This window comes from Bos taurus, chromosome 7 (genome assembly GCF_002263795.3).
Source record: "Bos taurus isolate L1 Dominette 01449 registration number 42190680 breed Hereford chromosome 7, ARS-UCD2.0, whole genome shotgun sequence".
NCBI classification, from domain to species: Eukaryota; Metazoa; Chordata; class Mammalia; order Artiodactyla; family Bovidae; genus Bos; species Bos taurus.
This window is the reverse complement of record NC_037334.1, coordinates 12,638,574-12,664,123: the sequence shown is the minus strand read 5'-3', so window position 1 is coordinate 12,664,123 and position 25,550 is coordinate 12,638,574. Positions and strand designations below refer to the sequence as shown.

Here is a 25,550-nt window from a genome sequence, read left to right as displayed (position 1 = left end):
CCCGCCCATCCCCACCGGAGGTCAAAAGTCTCGTTCTATGGCGCTGTGGCCTGTGCAGTGAACCCGGGGGCTCCAGGTGAGGATTCGCGAGAGGGGCGAAGGGTGCAAAGGGCCAGGGCACTTGGTGGGAGCCGCTCTGCTCAGACGCCTCCAATTCTCCAGGTCGGCTGTAATTGTTCTGTTTGCCCGCTCGCTGCCCACATGGCCCTGAGAGGCGTCTACGCGCAACTACTGAACCGCGGACCCGGCCTACGAGTCTTTCGTTCATGGAGCTCGGCGACAGCGCAGACCGGTCAGTGCTGGACCTGGGATGGAATGGGGAGGGAGAAACTTGAGGCTTGGGAGCTTTTTCGGGGTAATTTTTCCCGTCCTATGTTTGCAGAGAAAGGCGAGAAGACCCAGAGTCGATCGGCCAAGCGTAAGGACCCCTGGTTGCGCCGTGCGTCTGCGCCCCTCGTCCAACAGTCCCCTCGTCCAACTGTCTGTCTGTCCCCGATGGGTTCTGTCCCAGAATCCGGGGTCTGCCCAGGCGGGGAGGCAGGGCCGTGGCCAGGGCCAGAGGCGCTGAGGCAGTGAGTTTCCCCAGAAAGACCACTTTGCCAGTCCTGTCTGCAGCCGACATTAGTTGAGGGTTGAGGGGTGGGGCTGAGGATTCTGGGGGAGAGGAGGGCGTGGTGGTCGGGTGGACAGGGCTGAGTAGAGTCCCACTTCCTCCAACCCCGCCCAGCTTCGCGGCCTGAGTTTGACTGGAGGGATCCACTGTTGCTGGAGGAGCAGCTGACAGCAGATGAGATCCTCATCAGGGACACCTTCCGCACCTACTGCCAGGAGCGCCTCATGCCCCGCATCCTGCTGGCCAATCGCAACGAAGGTGCTCAGGCAGGCGGTTGGGCACTCTGGAGCTCCCACTGCCACCTGAACCTGCACCCTCCATCATGCACACCAGCTCTGCCTGCTCTGGCTGGGCTTTAGAGCACCTCTGGCTCTGGGCTAGTGCTCCAGAGGGCCAAGGCTGGGCCTGAAGTTGGGGCATCTATCCCTTTGCAGTTTTTCACCGGGAGATCATCTCAGAGATGGGGGAGCTCGGTATGCTGGGCCCCACCATCCAAGGTAAGGACACATTTCTCTCCATACTCTGCAGCCCTCCACTGTGTCTTGAAAAGCCCCTTTCTTTCCCTGAGCCTAGTTTCCCAGTCTGCAAAGAGAGGCTGTTATGTCTCTGAAGCGGCTGTGGGGATGAAATTAATAAACCCTCAAGCTAGAGCCAGCTTGGTGCCCTCTCCTTGGGTGCTCCTATGGGACTCTGTCTCTTGGGCAACAGGAATCACTGGTCTCAAGTGGGCAGGGCTTTGTTCCACATTGTTCTATTTCTCTCCCCTCCCCACCCAACCCTGGCCCATTCCACGGCCCCCCCCCCCCCCCCACCCCAGGGTATAGTTGTGCTGGAGTCTCATCGGTGGCCTACGGGCTCCTAGCCCGAGAGCTGGAGCGAGTGGACAGCGGCTACAGGTCAGCAATGAGTGTCCAGTCTTCCCTTGTCATGTACCCTATCTATGCGTATGGCAGCGAGGAGCAGAAGCAGAAGTACCTGCCCCGGCTGGGTGAGTAGCCGCCTGGGGAGCCTGGTGGACAGAAGATAGTCCCAGTGATCTGAAACTCAGGACCAGGGCTGTCCCTCAGGCCTGCCTTGTGTTCTCACCTCTAAGGGTATTGCCAATGGCCCCTCAGGCCCCCTGCCAGTCCGTGGACCCCACCCCACATCTGATTCTCCTAGGTCTTTCTTGACTCTGCCCCTTTCTCACCACCATTATATCCCCTGTGATTTGCTTTTCTCTGCTCCCCATTGCAGCCCAAAGTTTAAAGTCTAACTTTAAACTTTAAAAGTTTAGAGTTTAAAAGTTTAAAGTCTTAACTTCCCAACGGAATCCACAAGACCCCATGTGGGCAGACCTCTGCTGACCTTTCCAGCTCATCTCTGACTACTCGCTTGACTGCTCCTTTGCAGTTGGACTCAGCAGCTTGGAATTCTCAGTTGTGCCCCTGGACTTTTGCACATCCTGGTCTCACTGCCAGGACTGCTCTTCTGCATACCTCTTCCTGCTTAACTCCTTTTCAGTGCCCTTCAAGACAGTTTAGCCAACCCCTTCCCGACTCCTGTTTGGACCTCCCCCCATTATGGCATTGTGACTATGACCTGGGTGAAATATCTGTTCCCCCCACCACCTGGGAGTGCCGTGAGGGCAGGGCCAGGTCTGTCTTGGCCTGGCTCAGTGGAAAGGCCCGCAGTTTTCAGTAGAGGGATTGGATGGGTGACCGGCAGCCTCATGATCTCATCTCATGTCTGCAGCCAAGGGGGAGCTGCTGGGCTGCTTTGGGCTCACGGAGCCCAACCACGGGAGTGACCCTAGTGGCATGGAGACCAGAGCCCGCCACAACCCATCCAGCAGGAGCTACATCCTCAGTGGGTCCAAGACCTGGTGAGGCGGGAGCCTGGGGTCCTCAGGCAGGTGGGCAGGGGCAGTGGGTGATGGCCAGAGCCCTCACTGCCTGTCCCGCCTCCAGGATCACCAACTCGCCTGTGGCCGACTTGCTGATAGTATGGGCTCGGTGTGAGGATAGCTGCATTCGGGGCTTCCTGCTGGAGAAGGGGATGCGGGGCCTCTCAACCCCCAGGATTGAGGGCAAGTTCTCTCTGCGGGCATCATCCACAGGGATGATTATTATGGATGATGTGGAGGTGCCAGAGGAGAATGTGCTGCCCGGGGTGTCTGGTCTGGCGGTAAGCAGCAGCCACCTTGGGAACTGATAGCAAGTCACCTGCTGCTTCTCTTTTCTTGGGCAGGCCCCTTGCTAGGGACCCAGCTGGGGAAGAGATACCCATGGAGCCAAACAGTAGTGACTTGGAGAGGCTCTGCCTGGCTCACTGATGTGTGCTGAAACTGCCCCCCTCTCCTTTTTAATTTTTAGCTGTGCTGGATGTTCCTTGCTGCATGGACTTTTGTCTAATTGCAGTGAGCAGGGGCTACTCTCTAGTTGTGGTGTGTAGGCTTCTGTAGTTGAGGTGCCCAGGTTCTAGAGCACAGGTTCAATAGTTGCACACTGGCTTGTTGCTCTGTGGCATGTGGGATCTTCCTGGACCAGAGAGCAAACCTGTATCTCCTGCATTGGCAGGTGGATTCTCTACCACTGAGCCACAAGGGAAACCCAAAACCGCCCCATTTTGGTGACCATCTCACTCAAGCTGGCTTGGCCTGGGACACATAGAGGCCTGAACCAACTTAATTCTGCTTGCATGTGCATCTTCCTGTCTCCTTACCTCAGACCCTAGATCTGAGCCTCCCGTCCAGATCTTGGACTGGGGAGAACTCTATGAAAACCAAGAGTGAGTAGGCAAGAAGCAAAACCCTATGTGCATTGTTGGCTCTGATGCCAAAGCCATGTGTGACTTCAACAGTTGTCCTGAGTCTCCCTGGTTTACACTGACTGCATATCAGGGGTGTCTGGGGAGGGGGCACTTAATAGTTCTCTACAGGTTCTCTCATCTCTTGGTGGGGCTGAGGCCCTGTCTCAACCCTACAGGGTCCCTTCGGCTGCCTAAACAATGCCCGCTATGGCATCACATGGGGTGTGCTTGGAGCTGCTGAATTCTGTTTGCACACGGCCCGGCAGTACACTCTGGACAGGTGTGTGGGGGCTACATGCCAACTCCCAGGGGTATGGGGCGGGAGGCTTGGTCTCCATCACTTACCCCTCCACCCTTGGCACCCAGCCACCAGACCTAAGTTCCCTGCTCTGTGAATTGGCTGAGGAAGTCCTTCTGAGCAGTGAGGGGCTCAGTCAGCAGCAGGGCCAGAGTGAGCTGAGTGGGGACACAGCTCACTCTGGGGCAGCCTGGAAAGGCCCTGGGATAGGTCTGGGGAGTGCCCTCCTCTGTAAGATTTGCCTTGACCTTGCCTGCATAGGATCCAGTTTGGTGTCCCACTGGCCAAGAACCAACTGATTCAGAAAAAGCTGGCAGACATGCTCACCGAGATCACGTTGGGCCTCCATGCCTGCCTGCAGCTCGGCCGCTTGAAGGATCAAGACAAGTAGGGGCTCTGTGTGTGGGAAGGGGCAGGCAGCTATGGCAGGAGGACCCGGTGCCCCTTCCAGGCATGGTGGTGGTTGGGCCTTGGAGAGAGGACCTTCCTGCCTGGTGGCCCCTGGGGACCCTGCCCTGCCTACCTCTCTCTCACCGGGAGCCATGTCTGCTGCTGTGATGTAACCCTCCTCCCGGCTGGCTTTGCCTGGGGGTAGGGATGCCTGGGTGCCCAGAGCAGGGTCAGCTCTTTGTAACCCAGTGTTTGTGACGTCTGTGCTGTTTCCAGGGCCGCCCCGGAAATGGTCTCTTTGCTGAAGAGGAATAACTGTGGGAAGGCCCTGGACATTGCTCGCCAGGCCCGAGACATGCTTGGGGGGAATGGGATTTCTGATGAGTATCACGTGATCCGGCATGTCATGAACCTGGAGTCTGTGAACACCTATGAAGGTGGGGGCTGGACTCCTGGGGTGTGTGGGGGGGTTCACAGTGGCCTCACATCTGGGGAAGGGGACAGCAAGGAGGGGCAGGGGCAGCAGGCTCAGCTCCTGCTGTCAGCTGTCTGGCACCAGTTGGCAGCATGATGTGGGCAAGTCCCCCCCTCGGTCCTGCATCTGGAGTGGCCCACAGGGGGACCATGGAAGTACACACTCCCAGTCCTTTCCCCCGTCATGCTCGAGGAGGGATGTTCCCAAGCCCTCTTATGGCTTCCTCGGGCATCCCCAGATGGGGGCACAACACCCAGTGGGCTGGCGAATTCAAGGAGGTGAGTGTGCAGCTACACACAGGAATCAGCACTCCATTTTACGTGAGAAAAAGAAAAACGGTAAATCACTGGCAGGCTGTGGTGTCTGCACCTGGTAACTGGTTGTGACTCCCGTGGGCCCAGAACCCCTTGCCTCGTAGGAAGACAGACATAGAAAAAGATAATTAAAAAGAAAAAAGGTGCAGGGACTTCGCTGATGGCCCTGTGGTTAGGACTTGGCACGTCCACTGCAGTGGCCTGAATTTAGTCCTTGGTTGGGGAACAAAGATCCCACAAGCCAAGGTGTGGATGAAAAAAAGGAGAGAGATATGTACTTCTAGTGTGAGCCATGCAGACTAGAGGGAGCTTTAACAGGACTCAGTCTCTGAGGGAGAAAGTGGAACCATAAGAAGCCTCGAGGGAGGTGTAGTTCCCTGGGCAGAGATGGAAGTAGCGTCCAGTGCTGTCTGGGTGGGGCATTCCAGATGGCAAAGGGGAGGGGGCGGGGATTCTACAGGCATGACAGGGACTCTGAGGACAAGCTGAGGGGACCTCCAGGTGGTTTTATGCAGGGGAGGGGCGGGATCAGATTTGCACTTTAGGAAGAAAAGAGAATTATTTTGCTCCATAAAAGGGAGGGCATAATCTCTGGTTTCTGCCTTGGGAAGCTAAGGAAGAACAGATGAGAACAGGAGGGCTGTAGAGTGTTCCCTTTGTGGATGTGGGGTGGGATGTGGGATGTGTGGCTTGGGGCAGTGGCTCCAGGATGAGGGGGGCAGGGATCAGCTGGGACAGGCAATTAATTGTCTGATGTTTGCTTTCCTGTCCCTCCTGCGGGTAAGAAAGGGCCTGATCCATTTCCCGCAGAGCTCATTAGCTCTTTCCACCTCTGCGGGAAGAAAGCATGGCTGGGTTGAAAATCAAACATTTAATCAACTGTGGGGTTGGGGTGGGGTGAATCTGGGAGAGTACCAAAGCTGGGCCCATGGTGGGGGCTGGACTTGCTGTGCTTTGAGGCCTGGCACAAAGAGCATCGGTTGGGTTTTGTTTGCTTGTTTTTGCCAAAGAAGCATTGCAGAACTCTGAAAAACAATTTTCTCAGCATGGCCCAAACAGTGGCCTTCCTTGGTGGCTGTCACTAAGAGTGACTCTCCTGGTAGCTGTCAGCATTCGCCATCTTTGTGAATCTGTTCTTCTTCCAGGGTAGTAGCCTGTGGGGGGACATGAAGATTGACTTTAAAAGCAATTTGTGGGGGATTTCCCTGGTGGGCCAGTGGTTAGGACTCTGCACTTCCACTGCAAGGGACACAGTCAGGGAATTAAGATCCCTGGTTGGGGAACTAAGATCCCACATGCCATGTGGCACATCCAAAATAAATAAGCAAAATTTTAAAAAAAGGGAAATCGTGAGCTGTTAAGACTGCAAACTGACTCTGCATTTATTTGTCCAGGTACTCATGACATCCATGCTCTGATCCTTGGAAGGGCTATCACAGGGATCCAGGCGTTCGTGGCCGGCAAGTGAACCCACTTCACCTGGGAGCCCAGATGGCACCAAACCCCTCTCCAGGGAGACACAGGGCTTGGAGCTTAGTTGGAGAGGTGGCAGATGGAGCCAGTTCTTCTGGTGGGAAGTGAGAGACACTGATTTTTAAATATCAAAATTTCCCTTTTGAAGTCATTCACATGTGTTCCTTAAAGAGAAGATGGGACTTTCTGTACTGAGTGTCTCAATCCAGTTTTGACCGTGAACAGGCATGGACTCTACCTGCCTTGGAACAGAGGCTCCTCGACAGGGGAGCAGGGAGTGCGGAGGAGAGTGACATGGAAGCAACTTGTGAGACCCACCAGTGTCTAAGTGAACTGCTCCATCCACACGGCAACATTCACTCTGCACCCTCTGACCCTCCCATCTGGGGGCAAGTGCCTTATGCTGGACGCTGGAGCAGAATGAGGGGTAAAGAGAGAGAATAATAAAAGAGTGTGCATGTCTGACCCCACCGTGTTGGATCACATTTTCTGGTAACCAGTAACAGGAAAAAGGAACACGTGAAAGGGCTGTGAAGCACGCTGGGACCCAGCAGGGATTTCCCCAGCCCAGAAGTGATCTGGGCCATGTTGGAGTCTTGGGCTTGGCTGTAATAAATAAACCCAGGTGGGCACTGCCAGGGCTCAGGGCTGAGGGCAAAGGGGACTTTGTCCTTTTTGTCACCCACCACAGAGCGGACACACAGTGTAGGAAATAACAGTCCGGCTTCTTAGTTCGGACACACCACATACAGGCGCATGGGGCCATGCGTAGGGTGGCCAGAGCACCGGGGCCTTTGCAGACAGTGGCTCCTGTGGGGTTTAGAGCCTGGTGATGCTAAAATCCTCGCGCTCTGTTGATATTTACTTTAAAAAAAAATTTTTTTTTCTGGTCATACCTCATGGCATGTGGGATCTTAGTTCCCCCACCAGGGACTGAACCCGTGCCCCCTGCATTGGGATCATGGAGTCTTAACCATTGGACAGCCAGGGGAAGTCCCTGCTGACATTTACTTTCATCTTAGCCCCTACAACTCTCATACCTCAGGCTGGACACAAAGGTCTTTGTACACAGTCTCCACGGTGTGGCATACTTGTTTGAGCTCTGTTTCCAGGTGACTGATCTTTGCCATCTTTTGGGTGAACTCTTGGAGCTTTTCCTGGATGATCTTGTTGTGGTGATTATAAATCTGATACATCCTCTCCTCGAGCTTCTCTGTCAGGTCTGAAACCTTTGAAGGAATAAGAGGTGCTCTTAGAAAATCAAACAAGAGGTGTCAAGAGACATTTTTTCTGACTGGCTTTTTAAGATTTCTGCAGTTTATCTTATAAAAGTGGTAAAAACAACTCTGGTGACTGGCAGTGAAAAGGCCTATGTTAAATTTTTCTTTTTTTTATGAGAAATAATTTCAACTTGATTCATCTTCAAAGAGTGATTAAAAACATGATTCAAGAGACAGTAAAAGTTTAGGTCAAACAAAGTAGAAGAATGTGACTTTACATATATGTATTATATTATTATATATTACATATATAATTATATATTATATAATCTATATATATTTGTGATTATAACTATATAATTATATAATTTATATATAATTATATAGTTATATTACATTATACATATATAATTATGTAATATATAATTATATATTACTTATATATATGTATTAGTGTAACCTTATCCCAGATCATTTTTCTTTTTAAAAAGAAAGGTGCAAAATTATGTATATAAGCTCAGTCAGGTTAGGAGGAAAGTATCTAGAACAGAGACTAGAGGAAAACATGCAACAAAGTGGCCTCTGGGTTATGGTATCATCTGAATATTTTTATCTTTTTTTTTCTGCTATGTTATATTTTTCTCTAAATTTGCTATGTGCCAGGTAGGTAGGAATGCGGCTGAGGGAGGAAGTCAGCCTGTCATTGAGAGATGATGTGTGGAATTCACAAGTTGTCTGACTTATAGGACACATTCTGAAGAAGCATCGGGGACAACTATTAATAACAGACCTGAACATAATATTAGGTTTTGTTAGACATAAGCCCCAGGCATGTTCAGGGACTTTTACTCTCCCAAATCATGTGACTTCGGGAGGACATGTGGGTGTGATAACTCAGGTTATGCCTCAGTCCCCTCCTGCCACAGCCATTAGCCCAGCATGAAGGTAAGGGGCTAGTCTGTGATACAGGTGTATCTTGGCTTCTCATCCTGGCTCTCTCACTCAGGCAAATCATTTCCAAACCTTACTTTGCCCATCTGCAATATGGTCCAAGCTCTTCTCTGCAGGATTGCTCTAAGGGTGAAATCAGGTGCCATACGCAGACTGTCTAGAACATGTGGGGAACGTAACAGCAGTTCATTGCCTCCCCCTTTATGTTTCACATAAGGAACACCTCCTCCCTTTCCCTGGGCTTCTGCAGTATGTGGGGGTATCAGTCACCTTGATCTTGAGGCTGTCTCTGAAGTTGGTCATGAGGGCATGGTCCTTCTGTCTGCTCTCGTTGATGTTTTCGATCAGCTCCTGGGCCCTCTTCTTCAGCATGTCGATGCTCGAGTCCAGAGAGGAAAAGTAGGGTCCTGACTTTCCTTCCAGCATCATCAGCTGGCGGTTGGCACTGGAGGTGGCGACAGAGGGGCTAGAAACCTGACTTCTGAAAGTATAGGAAACTTGAGATCAGCACCAAACTTTCCTGAGAGTGGCTGATCTGAATTAGCTCTGTGGTGGGAGGAGAACCTGTGCCTGGTGTTTTCTGTTGTTGACACTTGTTTATTTCATTCACACCCCTCCCCCACCCTGCCCCTGAGGGGAAGGGACAGCTTAAGAGTCAGCCTGCCAATGCAGGGGGGACACGGGTTCAATCCCTGCTCTGAGAGGATTCCACATTCTGTGGAGCAACTAAGTCTGTGCACCACAACTACTGAGCCTGGGCTCTAGAGCTCATGCACACGATGACTGAAGCCCACACACACTAGAGCCTGAGCTCTGCAACAGAAGAAGCTACCATGATAAGAAGTCCTTGAACCACAGCTAGAAAGTAGCCCTCCCTCTCCACAATTAGAGAAAGCCTGTGCACAGCAACCAAGACCCAGTGTAGCCAAAAATAATTTAATAAAAACATTAAAAAAAAATACCCCCAGAAGAGTTTGTTCCACACTGTGTGTGCTAAGTCACTTCAGTCATGTCTGACTCTTTGCGACCCATGGACTGTAGCCTGCCAGGCTCCTCTGTCAATGGGATTCTCCAGGCAAGAATACTGGGGTGGGTTGCCATGCCCTCCTCTAGAGGATCTCCCTGACCCAGGGATCCAACTCATGTCTCTATGTCTCTTGCATTGGCAGGCGGGTTCTTCACCACTAGTGCTGCTTAGGAAGTAGTACTAGTACTGTACATGTGACTAATATTATGCAATTTGACTAAATGCATAGTTAGTGAAATGGTGAAAAAAAGCTAAATAGAATGAACAAAGGTGAACCTGATAAAATACAACTATTAAATCAAGTGTGGGCAAACAACGATGTATCAGGGCCAAGAGCAGAAAAATTTAGAAGTATTTTGCATACAGACCGCTTTGTCAAGGCCTGTAAGTTTTTGCTCTGCTTTAGAAAAACAAAAGTGGGGGACTTTCCTGGTGGCCCAGTGTTTAAGACTCGGTGCTCCCAATGCGCATTGCTGGGTTTGATACCTGGTCAGGGAACTATTGATAGATCCCACATGCTGCAACGAAAGATCCTGAGAGCCACAACTAAGACCTGGCACAGTTAAAAGAAAAGACGGTAAAAGAAATAAAAACACAAAAGTGGAAATTGTGGGTAATGCATATGAATGAGGTTTATGCAAAAAAAAAAAGTTGTGATCTGATCAACAGATCCATTGGTGTTTTAAATTAAGATAAAATGTTTAAAGGGCTTCCCTGGTGGCCCAGTAATTAAGAATCAGTTTGGCAATGCTGGGGAACACCAGTTTGATTACATATGTTGTCAAACTAAGCCTGAGGGCCACAACTATTGAGCCTGTGCTCTAGAGTCCAAGAGCTGCAACTATGGAGGCCCGTGCACCCTAGAGCCGGTGCTCTGCTACAAAAGAAGCCACTGCAATGGGAAACCCACACACCACAACTAGAGAGTAGCCCCTACTCACTGCAACTAGAGAAAGCCTTCATGCAGCAATGAAGACCCACCACGGCCAAAAAATAAATAAATCTTTTTTTTAAAGAAAGATAAAGGGTTTAAGATGATTTTTTTGTGTGTGTGTGGCTATTTTTTTTGTTTTATCTGCCCTGCACCATGCTAAGGTACCCGCTTCATCTTGCTGCACCTTCACAACCACACTCTGGGGTCTGTCCCCATTGTCTTTACCTCATAGCTGAGGACACAGGCTCAGCATGACTGTGTCACTTTCTCAGGATCCCTAGTCTGTGCAGAGCTGGGTGTGGCACCCAGCTGGCCTGACCCCCAGCCTGGGCCATTTCCTCCGAAGTTCTCGTCTTCCTCCTCACCCTGAGGTGCTTCCAGCTCTGAATGGCTGAGACTCGGAGGTGCCAACACAGCAGCTCTTCCACACACCAGTTCACACACAACCATAAAGCCATGACTGCAAGCCAGGCACAGCTACTGAGAAAAACACATCGTCATTTTTGGATGCTTCCTCCACACAAATATTTTTCTTGGCTTTTCTCCAACTGCTTGAGCTCTTTCTTCTGGCTCAGGATACAACCACAGGGAAACTTGAGTGCATGACAGCCAGGGTGGCCAGGCTCTCACTGACACAGAAGTCCTCAGGCCTGAGACTGTGTCCCCTGGCTGTGTCCTGGATCTCATGTTCTCCTTACCAGATGGGCTTTTTGTCCTTGGGCCTTTGCACTTGCTCTCTGACAGTGAGACCTAGCCTAGGCTACTACCTCGTTTGTTTTTAAAATTTTTTATTTTTGACTGTGCTCTTTGCTGCTGCACGTACTTTCTCTAGTTGCAATGAGCAGGGGCTACTCTCTAGTTGTGGTGTGTGGGTTTCCCATTGTGGTGGCTTCTCTTATTGCAGAACACAAGCTCTAGGCACTCGGGCTTCAACACTTTCGGTATGTGGGCTCAGTAGTTGTGGCACATGGGCTGAGTTGTTCCCTGACATGTGGGATCTTCCTGGACCAGGGATTGAACCCGTGTCCCCTGCACTGGCAGGCAGATTCTTAACCACTGAGGTACCAGGGAAGCCCCTGATGCCTCTTTTGAAGCGCCGCCTGTGACCCCGTGCCTATCTCTACCACTGTGCGCTTATCTCTGATGCCGCTCTTATCTCCCCATTTATCTCTGCATTCCCAGGATCCAGCACATTTTGAGTCCTCCACTGTTAACAAACGAGTGAATGAAGGACACTGATCTAGTCCTCCCTGTTCTGGCATTACACAGCGCATGCAAGTTCATCTGCCTGCAGAGCCAGACGCTTGGTTTCAGAGCATCTGTCACAGATGCTCTGTGTTCAGGCACACCCGAGAAGGTGTGCCTCTGATCAAGGCAGATATTTTATAGCAAAACCTTATTGATAGAAAACAAAGACCAACTAAAGGCTCCCTGGGCATTCCTGTAAAAAAAGGTTGTGCTGTCCTCTTGACCTGCCTCTCATGGGAAGAACAGTAATAGTGCATCGAATAAATGAATGAGTGATTAGGAAAGGCTTTCATTACCATCCACGCTCCCATGTTTCCCAAACTTACCCCCAACCCACGCCTCTCCTCTGAGCTCCCAGTAAGGTACCTGACTACCCCTAGGCCCTCTCCACTTGGCTGTTCCAGAGGCATTTCAAACTTCTCTAAATTTGCACACCAACTCAAAGTTGTCCACCCTCCTCCTGTCATTGAAGAACACCAAAAGTCACCTGGTACCCAAGCCAGAAACTTGGCAGCCACCCTGGAGCCTGGCTTCTCTCTGTCCTTCCAAATCCCCTCACAAAATCAGACTTCTCTGGCGGTCAGATGGTTAAGAATCTGCCAATGCAGGGGACATGAACTCGACCCCTGGTTCTGGAAGATCTCACATGCCGGGGGGGCAACTAAGCTCCTGCGCCTCGACTACTGAAGCCCACATACCCTAGAGCCTGTGATTCACAACAAGAGAAGCCACAGCTCCACACCAACAGTAGCCCTTGCTCACTGCAACTAGAGAAAGCCTGCATGAAGCACCGAAGACCCAGTGCAGCCATAAATAAATACATAAAATTTCTTAAAAATGAAAAAATTAAAAAAAAAAACAAACCCAACAGAAACAAATCCCATCACAATATCAGACTAGCCTGGTGCTCCAGTGCCTAAGAATCTGCCTGCCAATGCAGGGGACAAGGGTTTGATCCCTGAAAGATCCCTCCTGCCCTGGGGCAACAAAGCCCCAAGGGCCACAACTACTGAATCCGCTCACCTAAAGCCCAAGCTCCAACACAGGAGAAGGCCAAGCACATGAAGAGTAGCCTCTGCTCTCCACAACTAGAGAAAGCCTGCGTGAAGCAACAAAGACCCAACACAACCTAAAATAAACTAATTTAAAAAGAATCCTGTCACAAAAACCTTTCATTTCATACCTACTGTTCCTACCTGGGCCTTAGGGCCCTTTGAACCACAATCAGAAATCCCACTTCTGCTCCACAGCCTACAAGACACCCCCCGCCCCCCCACACCAGCTGCAGGATCAAGTAAATTCCCTAGTACAGCACACAAGGCTTTCCAGGGCTGTGGAAAGGCCTCCATCTTCTCTTTTCACCCTCCACTCCCAGCAATTTGGAACCTTCCACAATTTCACCAAATCCTTTAGCCTTTGCCTGAAATGACTTTTCTTTTCTGTCAACTTCATGATACAGCATTCAGAGCACCCCTCTCACCATCGCTTACTAATCACAACACTGCCAGTTTGTATGCTCAATTCCCTCCAGGCGCCCTATGCACTCTGGGCAGAGAGTGCATTGTATTCATTCCAGAGGCATCACCACTGTTTCCTGAACACCAAAAGGAAAGAATTACCATCTGAGATGGACCTAACATTCTTGCTCGTAAGGCACTTTGTACCCGCAGTTGCTTTGTTGTCCCCACTGTATAAGGGCTCTGAAATTAAAATCAATGAGAGAACCAGGTGTTTCTTTTTTGTGTCATTGCTCACAACCTGCTTGAGCTGCTAACTGTTCAAAGTCGCTCCTTTCTCAGGCTCAAGGGATGAAGCTGGAACCCATCTCCGTGGCAGCTACACAAATGGTGAAAAATCACTTGAAATCGGCTCATTCAAATTTCGTGGTGGGACAAAGGCCTGCATCAGATGTCTGCAGAGAGCATCTTGATTTTCCCCAACCTCCCCTTTGGGGTTTTATTCCTTTCCATTTCATCTTTCTTAATACTCAGCAGCTGCATATTAATCAGGACACTAATGAATCATAGGCTTCTCTGGGCCTGCATTCACCAATTAACTTTAATAAACAAAACACACCGTGTCCTCTCCACTGGCTTCCCTGGTTCAGGCCTGCTTCTGTTGCCCAACCCTGGATGGAGGCCAGGGACTGGAAGTGGGCCCAACAGAGCAGGCTGCCTGCGCTCAGGGTGGGGCAGTGGGGGGCAGGGGTGGGGGTTGTGAACACATCCCTACGCTCATCTATGATGGTCTGTCCTAAGGAGTTCCTAATTCAGCTTTGAGGATTAGGACCTAGTTTCCGAGCAGGGCCCACGCTGGCAGGAGGCCCAGGAACGGCGGAGGAAATGGGTCTAAGCAGAGAGACCATCTGTTCGCTCCAGGTAAAGCTGTGATTGGCAGGCGTGAGAGCCAGAGCCCCCCGCTGGTGGGGGCCCTCCCTCCTCGGGCCTCTAACAGATACACAAGTAAACAATTCGCCAGCCACTTACGACCACCACAGGCGGTGGTCCCAGGAGGGGAGGTGAGCTAATCAAACATTCAAGGAGGAACACAACAGCATCTCTGGCGCCTTGGCAAAATGATGTTTTGCTGAAGTACAGCCAGGAAAGGGGAAGGTTTGATTGAAGCTGCAGAGCCCACTCCTTTCACCCTCTGCTCATCTCTCGTGAAATGTGTTCACATTTTAATCATGTCACTGACAGTCTGCTGAGGGATCTGTTAACTGGCCCTTACATTGGTTCTAATCCATGTTTCTCAACCCAAAGCTCTTTCAGAACTCCTCAAAGTCTCAATGATTTGCAATTGTCTGTGTCTCCTCACCACTTAGATCACCGTCTAAACATACTATTTGCAGGAAGGTGTTATCAAACAAACTACTTTAGTTCTCTTTTTTTCTGGTCTCCAATAAATAGCACACACTTGGAAACCGTTCCACACTGTGCTCTGTTTTACAACTGAGGCCTCTGGGAGGCAAGAGGAAGCTGGCTTTCTGCCTACAGTCCTCAGCGGCCCTGTCCTGAGCCTCATTCTATTCCCAGGTGAGCTCCTTCACGGAAACAGTGACTCCCACAGCGCCATCTCTCTGGCCCCCGGCCCCACCCATCCTGAGTGCTCGGCCAGAAAGTCCAACCCTGTCCTGGACTTATTCATGCGTGTGTCTCTCAGTTCAGTTCAGTCGCTCAGTCGTGTCGGACTCTGTGACCCTACGGACTGCAGCGCACCAGGCCTCCCTGTCCATCACCAACTCCCGGAGCTTGCTCAAACTCATGTCCATCCAGTCGGTGATGCCATCCAACCATCTCATCCTCTGTCGTCCCCTTCTCCTCCCCCTTTCAATCTTTTCCAGCATCAGGGTCTTTTCAAATGAGTCAGTTCTTCGCATCAGGTGGCCAAAGTATTGGAGTTTCAGCTTCAGCATCAGTCTTTCCAATGAATGTTCAGGACTGATTTCCTTTAGGATGGACTGGTTGGATCTCCTTGCAGTCCAAGGGACTCTCAAGAATCTTCTCCAACACCACAGTTCAAAAGCATCAATTCTTCTATGCTCAGCTTTCTTTATAGTTCAATTCTCACGTCCACACATGACTACTTGTAAAACCATTAACTTTGACTAGATGGACCTTTGTTGGCAAAGTAATGTCTCTGCTTTTTAATATGCTGTCTAGGTTGGTCATAGCTTTTCTTCCAAGGAGCAGTGTCTTAATTTCATGGCTGCAGTCACCATCAACAATGATCTTGGAGCCCAAAAAGATAAAGTCTCTCACTGTTTCTATTGATTCTCCATCTATTTGTCATGAACTGATGGGACTGGATACCATGACCTTAGTTTTCTGAATGTTGAGTTTTAAACCAACTTTTTGACTCTCCTCTTTCACTTTCATCAAGAGGGTCTTTAGTTCTTCTTTGCCTTCTGCCACAAGGGTGGTATCATCTGCATATCTGAGGTTATTGATATTTCTCCCAGCAATCCTGATTCTAAGATTGTGTATGTCTCTGGCCACCTCAAACTCAGCAAGGGCAGAATGCAACTCATGCCTCTGCCAGTTGGAAACCAAACCACCTCGAGCCAGAAAGCGGGCAGCCCTTTCTGTGCTGGTAAGCATTTAGCAACTGGCTCTCTAGGGAGTAGAGGAGGAGGTGGCAGGGGAAACCTTGATTTGTAGTATTCAACTTTCATGGTGCACAGACTCCCACTATAGCCAATTTCAAGCTACCAACATGAAGTCACTAAATGCCAGGCTGGGAAGAGATGTGTAGAACTGGCTCCTGCTGGTAGGAGCGAGCTCCAGGCTCTAGCACACCGCAGCTGGGAGACCTCGTCAGCTCATCCCTTTTCTCATGCCTCAATAAATGAATCGCCCCCCCCACCCCGCCAATCTTCTCTCCATCTGCCCCGCTAGACATCCTGCAGAAGCCTCCCACCTATCTCCCAGGTCCACTCCCACCCCCTCCCACCCATTCTTCACAGAACAGCTGGTGTCTTTTTATAACAGGAACCTGAGCATGTCACTTCTCTGATTTCAGCCATTCCCCGCCTTGGTATCTACCTAACAGAAACAACAACTTATACACGGATGTTCACAGCAGCCTTATTCACAAGAACCAAAGAACAGAAACAATCTAAATTTCCAACAGCTGATGAGTGGATAAATAAAATGTGGTACATCCATAGTTTAGAATATTATTCAGCTATATAGAGGAATGAAGTTCTGATACATGTTACAACATGGATGAATCCTGAAGACATTATGCTCGGTGAAAGAAGCCAGTCACAAAGGATCACACAATTGTATGATTTCATTTATATCAAATATCCAGCAGAGGCAAATTGTAGAGACAGAAAGTAGAATTGTTGCCAGGGACTAAGAAGGACATGGGCTTGCCAGGTGGCACTAGTGGTAAAGAACCCGCCTGCCAATACAGGAGACATAAGAGATGCAGGTTCAATCCATGTTTCAGGAAGATCTCTTGGAGGAGAACATGGCAACCCACTCCAGTATAACTGCCTGGAGAATCCCATGGACAGAGGAGCCTGTCTACAGGCTACAGTCCATGGGGTCGCAGAGTCAGACATGACTGAATGAGCACACACATGCATGATTACAGAGGATACATTTTCCCAGCAACCTGACCTCTTTCGTGTCAGTGCTTGTTCAATAAATGCCTTTTTCATCAGATGGAAGCACTGAGAATGTATGAGCCTGTCTGTCCAATGTAACCAGGGTATCACTACCACCAATCACGAAGCCTGACACACTGGCCTTCCCTGTCCCTACCTCAGAGACTTGCAGCTCCCTCTGCTTGGAATGTATGGGTCTCTGGACACCTCCTGGCTGGCTCCTCCTTATGTGACCTCCTTAGAGATCAACTATTCCAAACTCCCTGTCACTCTAGTTGCTCCTCGGTTTTGTTTCTTTACAGCACTTGCCACCAATTGAAATGACATTAAAAAAAATTATCTTTTAGAAAGTTCAGTTCAGTTGCTCAGTCGTGTCCAACTCTGCAACCTCATGGACTGCAGCATGCCAGGCTTCCCTGTTCATCACCAACTCCCTGAGCTTGCTCAAGCTCATGTTCATTGAGTTGGTGATGCCATCCAACCATCTCATCCTCTGTTATCCCCTTCTCCTCTTGCCTTCAATCTTTCCCAGCATCAGGGTCTTTTCCAATGAGTCAGTTCTTCACATCAGGTGGCCAAAGTACTGGAGCTTCAGCTCCAGCATCAGTCCTTCCAATAAATATTCAGGGTTGATTTCCTTTAGGACTGACTAGTTTGATCTCCTTTCCGTCCAAGGGACTCTCAAGAGTCTTCTCCAGCACCACAGTTTGAAAGCATCAATTCTTCGGTGTTCAGCCTTCTTTATGGTCCAACTCTCACATCCATACGTGACTACAGGAAAAACTATAGCTCTGACTACACAGATCTTTGTCAGCAAGGTGATGTCTCTTTTTAATATGCTGTCTAGGTTGGTCATAGTTTTGCTTCTTTTAATATGCTGTCTAGGTTGGTCATGACTTTTAGAAGGTCAGCTTGGCAACAGACCCAACATAGTCAACACAATATTGAAGAAGAATGAAATTGGGAGGACTGATGCTACTTGATGTGATACCAGTGAAAGAATATAAAATAGACCAGTGGAACAGACTAGAGCCCAGAAATAGACCCACACACATGTAGTCAACTTATCTTTGACAAAGGAACAAACAAAATTCAGCAGAGAGAGGAGCATCTTTTCAACAAATGGAGTTGTAACAATTAGACATCCACATGCAAAAAAAGTGAAGTTAGACACAGATCTTGCACCTTTAACAAAAATTTTCTCAAAACAGATATAGCCCTAAATGTAAAACTATGGCAGAAAGTGAAGAAGAACTAAAGAGTCTCTTGATGAAAGTGAAAGAGGAGAGTGAAAAAGTTGACTTAAAACTCAACATTCAGGAAACTAAGATCATGGCATCTGGTCCCATCACTTCATGGCAAATGGGGAAACAATGGAAACAGTGACAGACTTTATTTTCTTGGGGCTCCAAAATCACTGCAGATGGTGATTGCAGCCATGAAATTAAAAGACACTTGCTCCTTGGAAGAAAAGCTATGACCAACCTAGACAGCACATTCAAAAGCAGAGATATTACTTTGCCAACGAAGTTCCATCTAGTCAAAGTTATGGTTTTTCCAGTAGTCATGTATGGATGTGAGAGTTGGGCTATAAAGAAAGCTGAACACAGAAGAATTGATGCTTTTGAACTGTGGTGTTGGAGAAGACTCTTGAGGGTCCCTTGGACTGCAAGGAGATCCAACCAATCCATCCTAAAGGAAATCAGTCCTGAATATTCATTGGAAGGACTGATGTTGAAGCTGAAACTCCAATACTTTGGCCACCTGATGCGAAGAACTGACTCATTTGAAAAGACCCTGATGCTGGGAACGACTGGAGGTGGGAGGAGAAGGGGACGACAGAGGATGAGATGGTTGGATGGCATCACCGACTGGATGGACATGAGTTTGAGCAAGCTCCAGGAGTTGGTGATGGACAGGAAAGCCTGGCATGCTGCAGTCCATGGGGTCACAAAGAGTCAGACACTACTGAGTGACTGAACTGAACTGAAATGTAAAACACAAAACTATAAAACTCCTATAAGACATCATAGGGGAAAATATAAGTGACTTTGGGGTTGGTGGTGACTTCTTAGACACAATATCAAAACAAAGAATTGGTAAATTGGACTTCATTAAAATTTAATACTTCTACTCTGTAAAAGTCACCATTAAGAGAATGAAAAGACCCGTCACAGACTGGGGCAAATCTTTAAAGAACACAAACCTGGTGCTTCCCTGGTGGCTCCGTGGTAAAGAATTGCCTGCCAGTGCAGGAGACATAGGTTTGATCTCTGGTCTGGGAAGATTCCACATGCCTTGGGGCAACTAAGCCTGTACACCACAACTACTGAGCCCACATGCTGCAACTACTGAAGTCTGCGTGCCCTCAAGCCATGCTCCACAACAAGAGAAGTCACCGCAATGAGAAGCCTGGGCACCACAACTAGAGAAAAGCCCGCAGAGCAAATATGACCCAGCATAACCTAAATAAATAAATAATTAATAATTTTTTAAAGACAAAACAAAAGACTTAAAAAAAAAAAAAAACCTGCAAATCTGATAAAGGCCTGACATCCAAAATATTCAAAGAACTCATGAAACTCAGCAATAAACAAATAATCCAAAAAAAAAAAAGAAAAGAAACATCCAATTTAAAAACAGTCAAAGATCTGGACACCATACCAAAAGTTGTGCAGATGTCAAATAAGCATATGGAAAGATGTTTAACTTCATACTTCATAATGAAGTTTCAAATCAACATAACAATGATACCACCATTAGAATGGGGGAAACCTAAAACACCGACAACACCAAATGCTGGTGAGGACCTAGAACAACAGGAACACTCATTCATTGAAAACAGGAATGCAAAATGGTTCAGCCACTTTGGAAGACATTTTGGCAGTTTCTTTCAAAACTAAAAATATTCTTACCGTATGATCTAGCAATTGTGCTCCTTGGTATTTACCCAAAGGAGTTGAAAATTTACATCTACACAAAACCTGCACACAAATGTTTACTGTAACTACATAAACAACTAAATTGATAAAACTTGGAAGCATAATTGCTGAAACTTAAAAGCAACCAAGATGTCGTTCAATAGGTGAAAAGAAGTCAGCTCCAAGAGAGTAGGAATTCTGATTTGTTCACTATTGTATCCTCAGCATCTAAAACAGGGTTTGGGTAAAGGAGACCCTTGATAAATATCTGGTGAATAAATGTGCAAGACAAGAATGTCTTTTTAAAGTAATCTGCAACACTGCTCTTTTTCTTGCTCCAACATCACAATTTCTGTTAGTTTTATCTTCTTAAATCTAGCCAAAATTTGACTACTTCTCATCACCTCCATGGATCTACCCTAGGTCAAGTCACACTCATTTTGCACCTAAATTATTCCAGTTGCCTTATCACTGGCCTCCCTGCTTTCAATCCAGCCTTTGATAATCTATTCTCTACTCAGCAGCCAGAGGAAGCCTTTTAAAACTTTAGTCCAATGGACTATGGTGGTTTAGTCACTATGTCCAACTCTGGTGATCCCATGGACTGTAGCCTGCCAGGCTCCTCTATCCATGGGATTCTCCAAGCAAAAATGGAGTGGGTTGCCATTTCCTTCTCCAGGGATCTTCCTGACCCAGGAATCGAACCCCAGGCCCCAGGTCTCCTGGACTGCAGGCAGATTCTTTACTGATTGAGCTACAAGAGAAGCCCAGTGGACTACACTTCAAAAAAGGGCCAGACAGGAACACTTCCACTTTGCAGGCCATATGGTCTGGGTTGCTTCTGGAGAAGCAGCCCTGTCCTAATAAAACTTTATTAACAATAATCCTGGAACTTCCCTGGTGGTCCAGTGGTTAAGACTCCATGCTTCCATTGTAGGGGGCACAGGTCCCATCCCTGGTCAGGGAACTAAGATCCCACATGCCACAGCCCATTCCCCCTCGCCAAAAAAAAAACGCCTCACCCTGCAGTAGTCAATTCCTGTCGCTCCTCTAATTCCATGTCTTTTCATGGGTAACTATCACCCAAAGTCCCATCACCTGTTTAACTATCTCTTATTATTTCCCTCTTACCCATGCTTGCTGCAGCACAATCCTCCCTTGGGGCCTTTGCAGCTGCTGTTTCTTGGCCTGGAATGTAGTCCTCCCTACCCTCATGGTTCTCGTATCATCTCCCCATGAAGCCTTCCCTGAGCCTCTAATCTAAACTGGCCATCTGCCACACTCTCCCTATTTTTTCCCCCAGAACACTCAGCATCCCCTGACTGCCATATATTCCTGAGTTTATAGACTTTATCCTAAAATGTCAGCTCAATGCTATTGATACCCTGCATGGCCCTGTGGGGCTCCTGGGCTTAAGACCTTTCTGTGGCCCCTGTTTCTTTGATTACAGGAAACAACATTCACTCAGCCTCCATGCTTCCCTGAGTTCCAATGGGCTGATTCAAACAGTTGTTAGGGAAAGGAAGGGATGGGAGACCTGGGAGAAACAGTCAAAAGTAGCCTTGGGGCAAAGTCCTATTTCCCCACCAGGGGATATACACAATATCTTTGAGCTATTTCTGCAGATACTGACACCCCTTCCAGGTAGAAGAAGCTGATGATTAATGATGGTAGGCTGCCCACAAACTGGTAGACCCCAGACCAGCTGGACTTGAAGGTTGATGCTGACTCTACTTCCCTCACCATCACCCCCTCAGAACAATGCAAGCCTGTCATTACATTGATCCTTATTACCTACCCTGACCATGAACCCTGTCTATAAGACCTTCCCCCAGGAGGGGGCGGGGCAGAGTTCTTGAGGTGCTAATCTACTGTGTTTCCTCTTTGGCAAAGAAATTTCTCCTCCATAACTCTTTGTATTTCTGTTCAGCATCAGTGCACAGAGAGCCAAGATTTTGGCATCACTGTGTCTCCAGTGTTTCCATCCCAGGCGAGTATTGTGGACGAGTATGTGCAACAAATGCACCAAGAGCAGACAATGGTAGGGTCTGGAAGAAGAAAAAGGTAAATGAGGGACTCAAGGGTCTGTTTGGGTCCGATGGATCGGGTTCTTCCTCACCTAGCTGGCCCTTGACAAGCCTCCTCATCGCGGGTCTCCTCACCCTGTTGCTGTTCCTGGTTCTCCCCCAGCAGCTGTGGCTCCTGGTCCTTGAACTCTACGTGGGGCATGTCCACCTGTGAGCACAGCTAGCGCTTGAGAGGTCAAAGGAGGGAGGGAGGGAGGGCAGGAAGTGGTCAGGTCCCCCTCCTCCCTCCCCTTCAACCCTGAGCACCTCTGGGTGCTGCTGCGGCATGCTGTGGACCTGCAGGAGAGATGGGCGGGGCTGGGATGGGCACCACGAGGACGGGGGCGTGGACGGGGGGGGGACCCTGTGCCTGGAGCACAGGAGGACTGAGGTGGGGAGACCTGGAGGGGACGGGGTGAGGCCTGGGTCTCCTGCTGGGGTGCTAGGGTGCCTGGGCTCCTAATTGGTGTGTAAGTCGGCTCGAGTCCTTCGAGGAGAGAGAAGTAGGAGAAAAAGAAGAGAAACGGGTGCGGTGCGTGGGTGTCTGAGTCTTTCTCTACCCTACTCCTGCCACGCGCCATGGGTGGAAGTAGGTCCTTCTGGCCAGGGCTGTCAGCGAGTCAGTCATACAGTCGGTTAGTCAGAGCCCGGGAGGTCAGTCAGGAAATCGGGGCCCAGCCGGGCGAGGAGCGGCCTGGATGGCAGGAGACAAGCGGCCGGTCTCGGGTTCGTCGGGGAAGCCCAAGATCGCTGCCGTTCCCTGCCTGTCAGCCCGCCGCCCGCGCGAAGGAAACAAGTGCAGCGTACTCCCTGTCGCTCCATTCCGTCTTTTCCCGCCTTCTCGTTCGTGCCCTCTGCGCACACGCTGGCTCCGCCCCCGGAACGCTCCGCCCCCACGCATGCGTAGCGGCGCGAACCTTGGGCCTGCCTCTTTTAGCAAACTTGCGCGCGCAGCGCGGCAGGAGCGGCCGTTGAGTGTCGGTTGGGCTGTCCAGGCGCTGCGCGCGCAGCCCGCATAGCCGGGAGGATCCGGTGGTTTCTGTGCTCGCGTGTGCGCATGCGTGAGGAGGCACCAGGGCACAAGGTGAGCGGCGGAATACCTTGCACCATGTGTTCATTCGTATGTTTCAGTTCATTTTTCATCTGCTCAGGCCAAAGAAATCTTGCCAATAAAAAATTCTGACTTTTGCTGTCATTTGATTACGACCTACTGCCCTTACTGAAAAAAGCTGATGTAATTACCACCTTGAATCAGTTATCTGCGCTCCAAAACCAGAAGCTCCTTGAAATGGCGTCGCTGGCCCTTACAGAGTTGAGCCCATACCCTTCAATGATAGTAATAACAATAATGAATAGTGACAACAGTAGTCATAATTGGCACACGAGGAGAAAATATTTAAGAACTTGTATCCAGTATCTACAAAGACCTCTTGGAACTCAGTAAGGCAGAAAAAATAAAGGGGGCGGCGGGAGGGGGACAGACGATTTGAAACGGTGTGTGCAAAGGCCCGGAGGTCTGAGCAAGCTCAGTGTGTTTGAGGAGCAGTCGGGTCTGGTGGGGAGAGCAGGGATTGGCGGAAGCAGTGGGTGAAGGATGAAGAGTTTGGTAGGGGCTGGGCTGAGTCAAGGTCAAGGTTTGGGACTTTGTCCTGATTGGAGAGATGGGTGTTTCTTATGCTTTGTATCATATATGCTTCACCCTCACTTGTTTTTACTTTTTACATGGCTTCTACCCCTCCCTCCATTTCTGTATTTATGTCACAGTGTCCACGAGGGGAAGACAGCTGGAATCCACCCGCCCCCCCGCCCCCAACTCCCAAACACACACACATACTCAGCCCTTCTGTTCAGGGCTCTGTCCCTGGCCACACACTAGAGCACACCCCCTTTACACCTGTGTTCTGGAAAGCCCTAGGGGTTTGAATCTGGGCTGTCTCTTACCAATAACAGGGGTGATCATTAAACTGCCACTCATTCACAGAACTCATCTTTGTCTATTACCAAGGTGAAAAAATCTAAAACATGAGACTATTTGTAAGGGTTTCAGGGGTAAGCTTCTGGAACACATTCAGAGTTTAATGAACAGTAGCTAACATTAGTATCTTGTAGCAGAGCTACAAGATGTTGTATCTTCCTGCAGCATCAGATTTGAAGATTGCAGGATTATCTAAGGAGAAAAATCTCAGACTTAACTTCTAAACATGCACACACATGTGCACACAAACACAAGGACCAAATCAAGACAAAGGCAACACAGGGACTTCCCTGGTGGTCTGGTGGCTGAGATTCCGAGCTTCCACTTCAGGGGACATGGGTTTGACCCCTGGTTGGGGAACTAACATCCTGCATGCGGCCAAAAATTAAGAAAACAAAACAAAGGCAACACAGAAGGTGCAGGATGATTTTTATGGTGCAGTTTGTGTAACTTTTTTGAAAACATGCAAAATGAAACCATGTCTTGTTAAAGTAACATGTAAATAGCAAAAGTTTAAAAGCACAAGAGACTGATAAATACCAGATTCAGGAGGGGGCAATCTTAGTGGGGCGGGGGGCAAAAGAAACTAGAACAAGCTCCTAAGGGTCTTCAAAACATTAGTCACAGAGATCTAAGTGAAAGATCCAGTGCAAATATCTGTTCAGATTCAAAAGAACTAGGGGTGGATTCTTGGGTGTTTATTATGCTTTGTATTATAAATGTTTCATCCTCACTAACCTTTACTTTTTACATGGCTTCTACTCTTCCCTCCGTTTCGGTATTTATCTCTTCATCCACAGATAACACAGTGTCAGCTCTTAAAAGGCAGGGACCTGGAACAACTTTACCCACTGCTGGCACTTAAAAGAGATGCACCTTTATTGAATGAAGAAGTATTTTTCTGTATGACTGGATTATTTTCTTTGAAATAAAAGATGTGAGTGAGGAGCCCTTGTAAGATTGGTACCCACAGGCCCTGAGACCAAAAAGAACCCAGCTGACTGCTAACTGCACTGGGCATAAAAGTGACCTCATGGTTACATAAAAGCTGTCCATGTTTCCCAAAGTGCGCTGCTCTGGGGTGGGTGACAAGATTGCTGGGATTTCCAGGCCTAGTGGCACATCGGGTCTTAGTTCCCTAACTAGGGATCTAACCTGCACCCCCTGCACTGGAAGCTTGAAGTCTTAACCACTGCACCACCAGGGAATTCCTGGGGTTTGCTTTGAAATATTTTCACAGAAACAGGTGTGCTCACTAGTCAGTGTGAGCGGTAGGCTCATGGAACTTTATCCTATTCACTCATGTTTCTATTCTGGGCTCATGTGAAATCCTTATGAGATTTTTTTTTTTAAGAGTAGCTTTTTAGGGGGAGGACAAAGGGATGAATTCGTGTAACACAGGGGACTTTTAGGGAAGTGAAATTTATGAAACATTAGGATATCATAATACAGGTCATCATGCGTTTGTGCTCAGTCGCTATCATGTCTGACTGTGACCCTTTGGACTGTAGCCCACAAGGCTCCTCTGGAGGAGATTTCTCCAGGCAAGAATACTGGAGTGGGTTGCCATTTCCTCCTCCAGGGGCTCTTCCTGACCCAAGGATCGAACCTGCATTCCTGCATTGGCAAGAAAATGGATTCTTTACCAATAAGCCACCAGGGAAGCCCACATGTCAGCATACATTTATCCAAAGCCACATACAACATGGGGAGTCAACCGAAATGTAAACTATGGACCG

At 48.9% G+C, this 25,550-nt stretch overlaps 2 protein-coding genes and 1 non-coding gene across 12 annotated transcripts; 1 reads left to right on the top strand and 2 right to left on the bottom strand.

Annotated features, from left to right (window-relative positions):
* Positions 1 to 16: 16 nt before the first annotated feature.
* GCDH (glutaryl-CoA dehydrogenase) lies at positions 17 to 6,818 on the top strand. Of its 3 annotated transcripts, none has more exons than XM_005208660.5 (12): positions 17 to 76; positions 163 to 292; positions 383 to 439; positions 728 to 871; positions 1,048 to 1,110; positions 1,431 to 1,601; positions 2,348 to 2,477; positions 2,563 to 2,779; positions 3,580 to 3,683; positions 3,963 to 4,088; positions 4,368 to 4,528; positions 6,275 to 6,818. In XM_005208660.5, the coding sequence occupies exons 2-12, from the start codon at positions 202 to 204 to the stop codon at positions 6,346 to 6,348; spliced, it is 1,338 nt and encodes a 445-aa protein (XP_005208717.1). In that variant the 5' UTR covers positions 17 to 76; positions 163 to 201; the 3' UTR covers positions 6,349 to 6,818. The 3 variants fall into 3 exon arrangements, with proteins under 3 accessions (XP_005208717.1, NP_001039404.1, XP_010805023.1); NM_001045939.2 differs by having other exon boundaries at positions 24 to 76; positions 383 to 418; XM_010806721.4 differs by lacking the exons at positions 17 to 76; positions 163 to 292; positions 383 to 439 and adding an exon at positions 446 to 572.
* Positions 5,737 to 23,067, bottom strand: SYCE2 (synaptonemal complex central element protein 2). Of its 8 annotated transcripts, none has more exons than XM_059888554.1 (5): positions 22,644 to 23,067; positions 21,933 to 21,986; positions 8,795 to 9,005; positions 7,394 to 7,582; positions 5,737 to 6,034 (listed from the first exon to the last, which is right to left on the bottom strand). In XM_059888554.1, exons 1-5 carry the CDS (start codon positions 22,952 to 22,954, stop codon positions 5,987 to 5,989), a joined length of 813 nt encoding a protein of 270 aa, XP_059744537.1. In that variant the 5' UTR covers positions 22,955 to 23,067; the 3' UTR covers positions 5,737 to 5,986. The 8 variants fall into 8 exon arrangements, with proteins under 8 accessions (XP_059744537.1, XP_024850642.1, XP_059744536.1 ...); XM_024994874.2 differs by having other exon boundaries at positions 21,890 to 22,005; positions 22,104 to 22,715; XM_059888553.1 differs by having other exon boundaries at positions 22,104 to 22,715.
* A 523-nt stretch (positions 23,068 to 23,590) lies between these two features.
* Positions 23,591 to 23,661, bottom strand: MIR2881 (microRNA mir-2881). Its single transcript, NR_036346.1, has one exon. It is a non-coding gene; the product is annotated as a microRNA mir-2881 (primary transcript).
* Between the last annotated feature and the right edge of the window lie 1,889 nt (positions 23,662 to 25,550).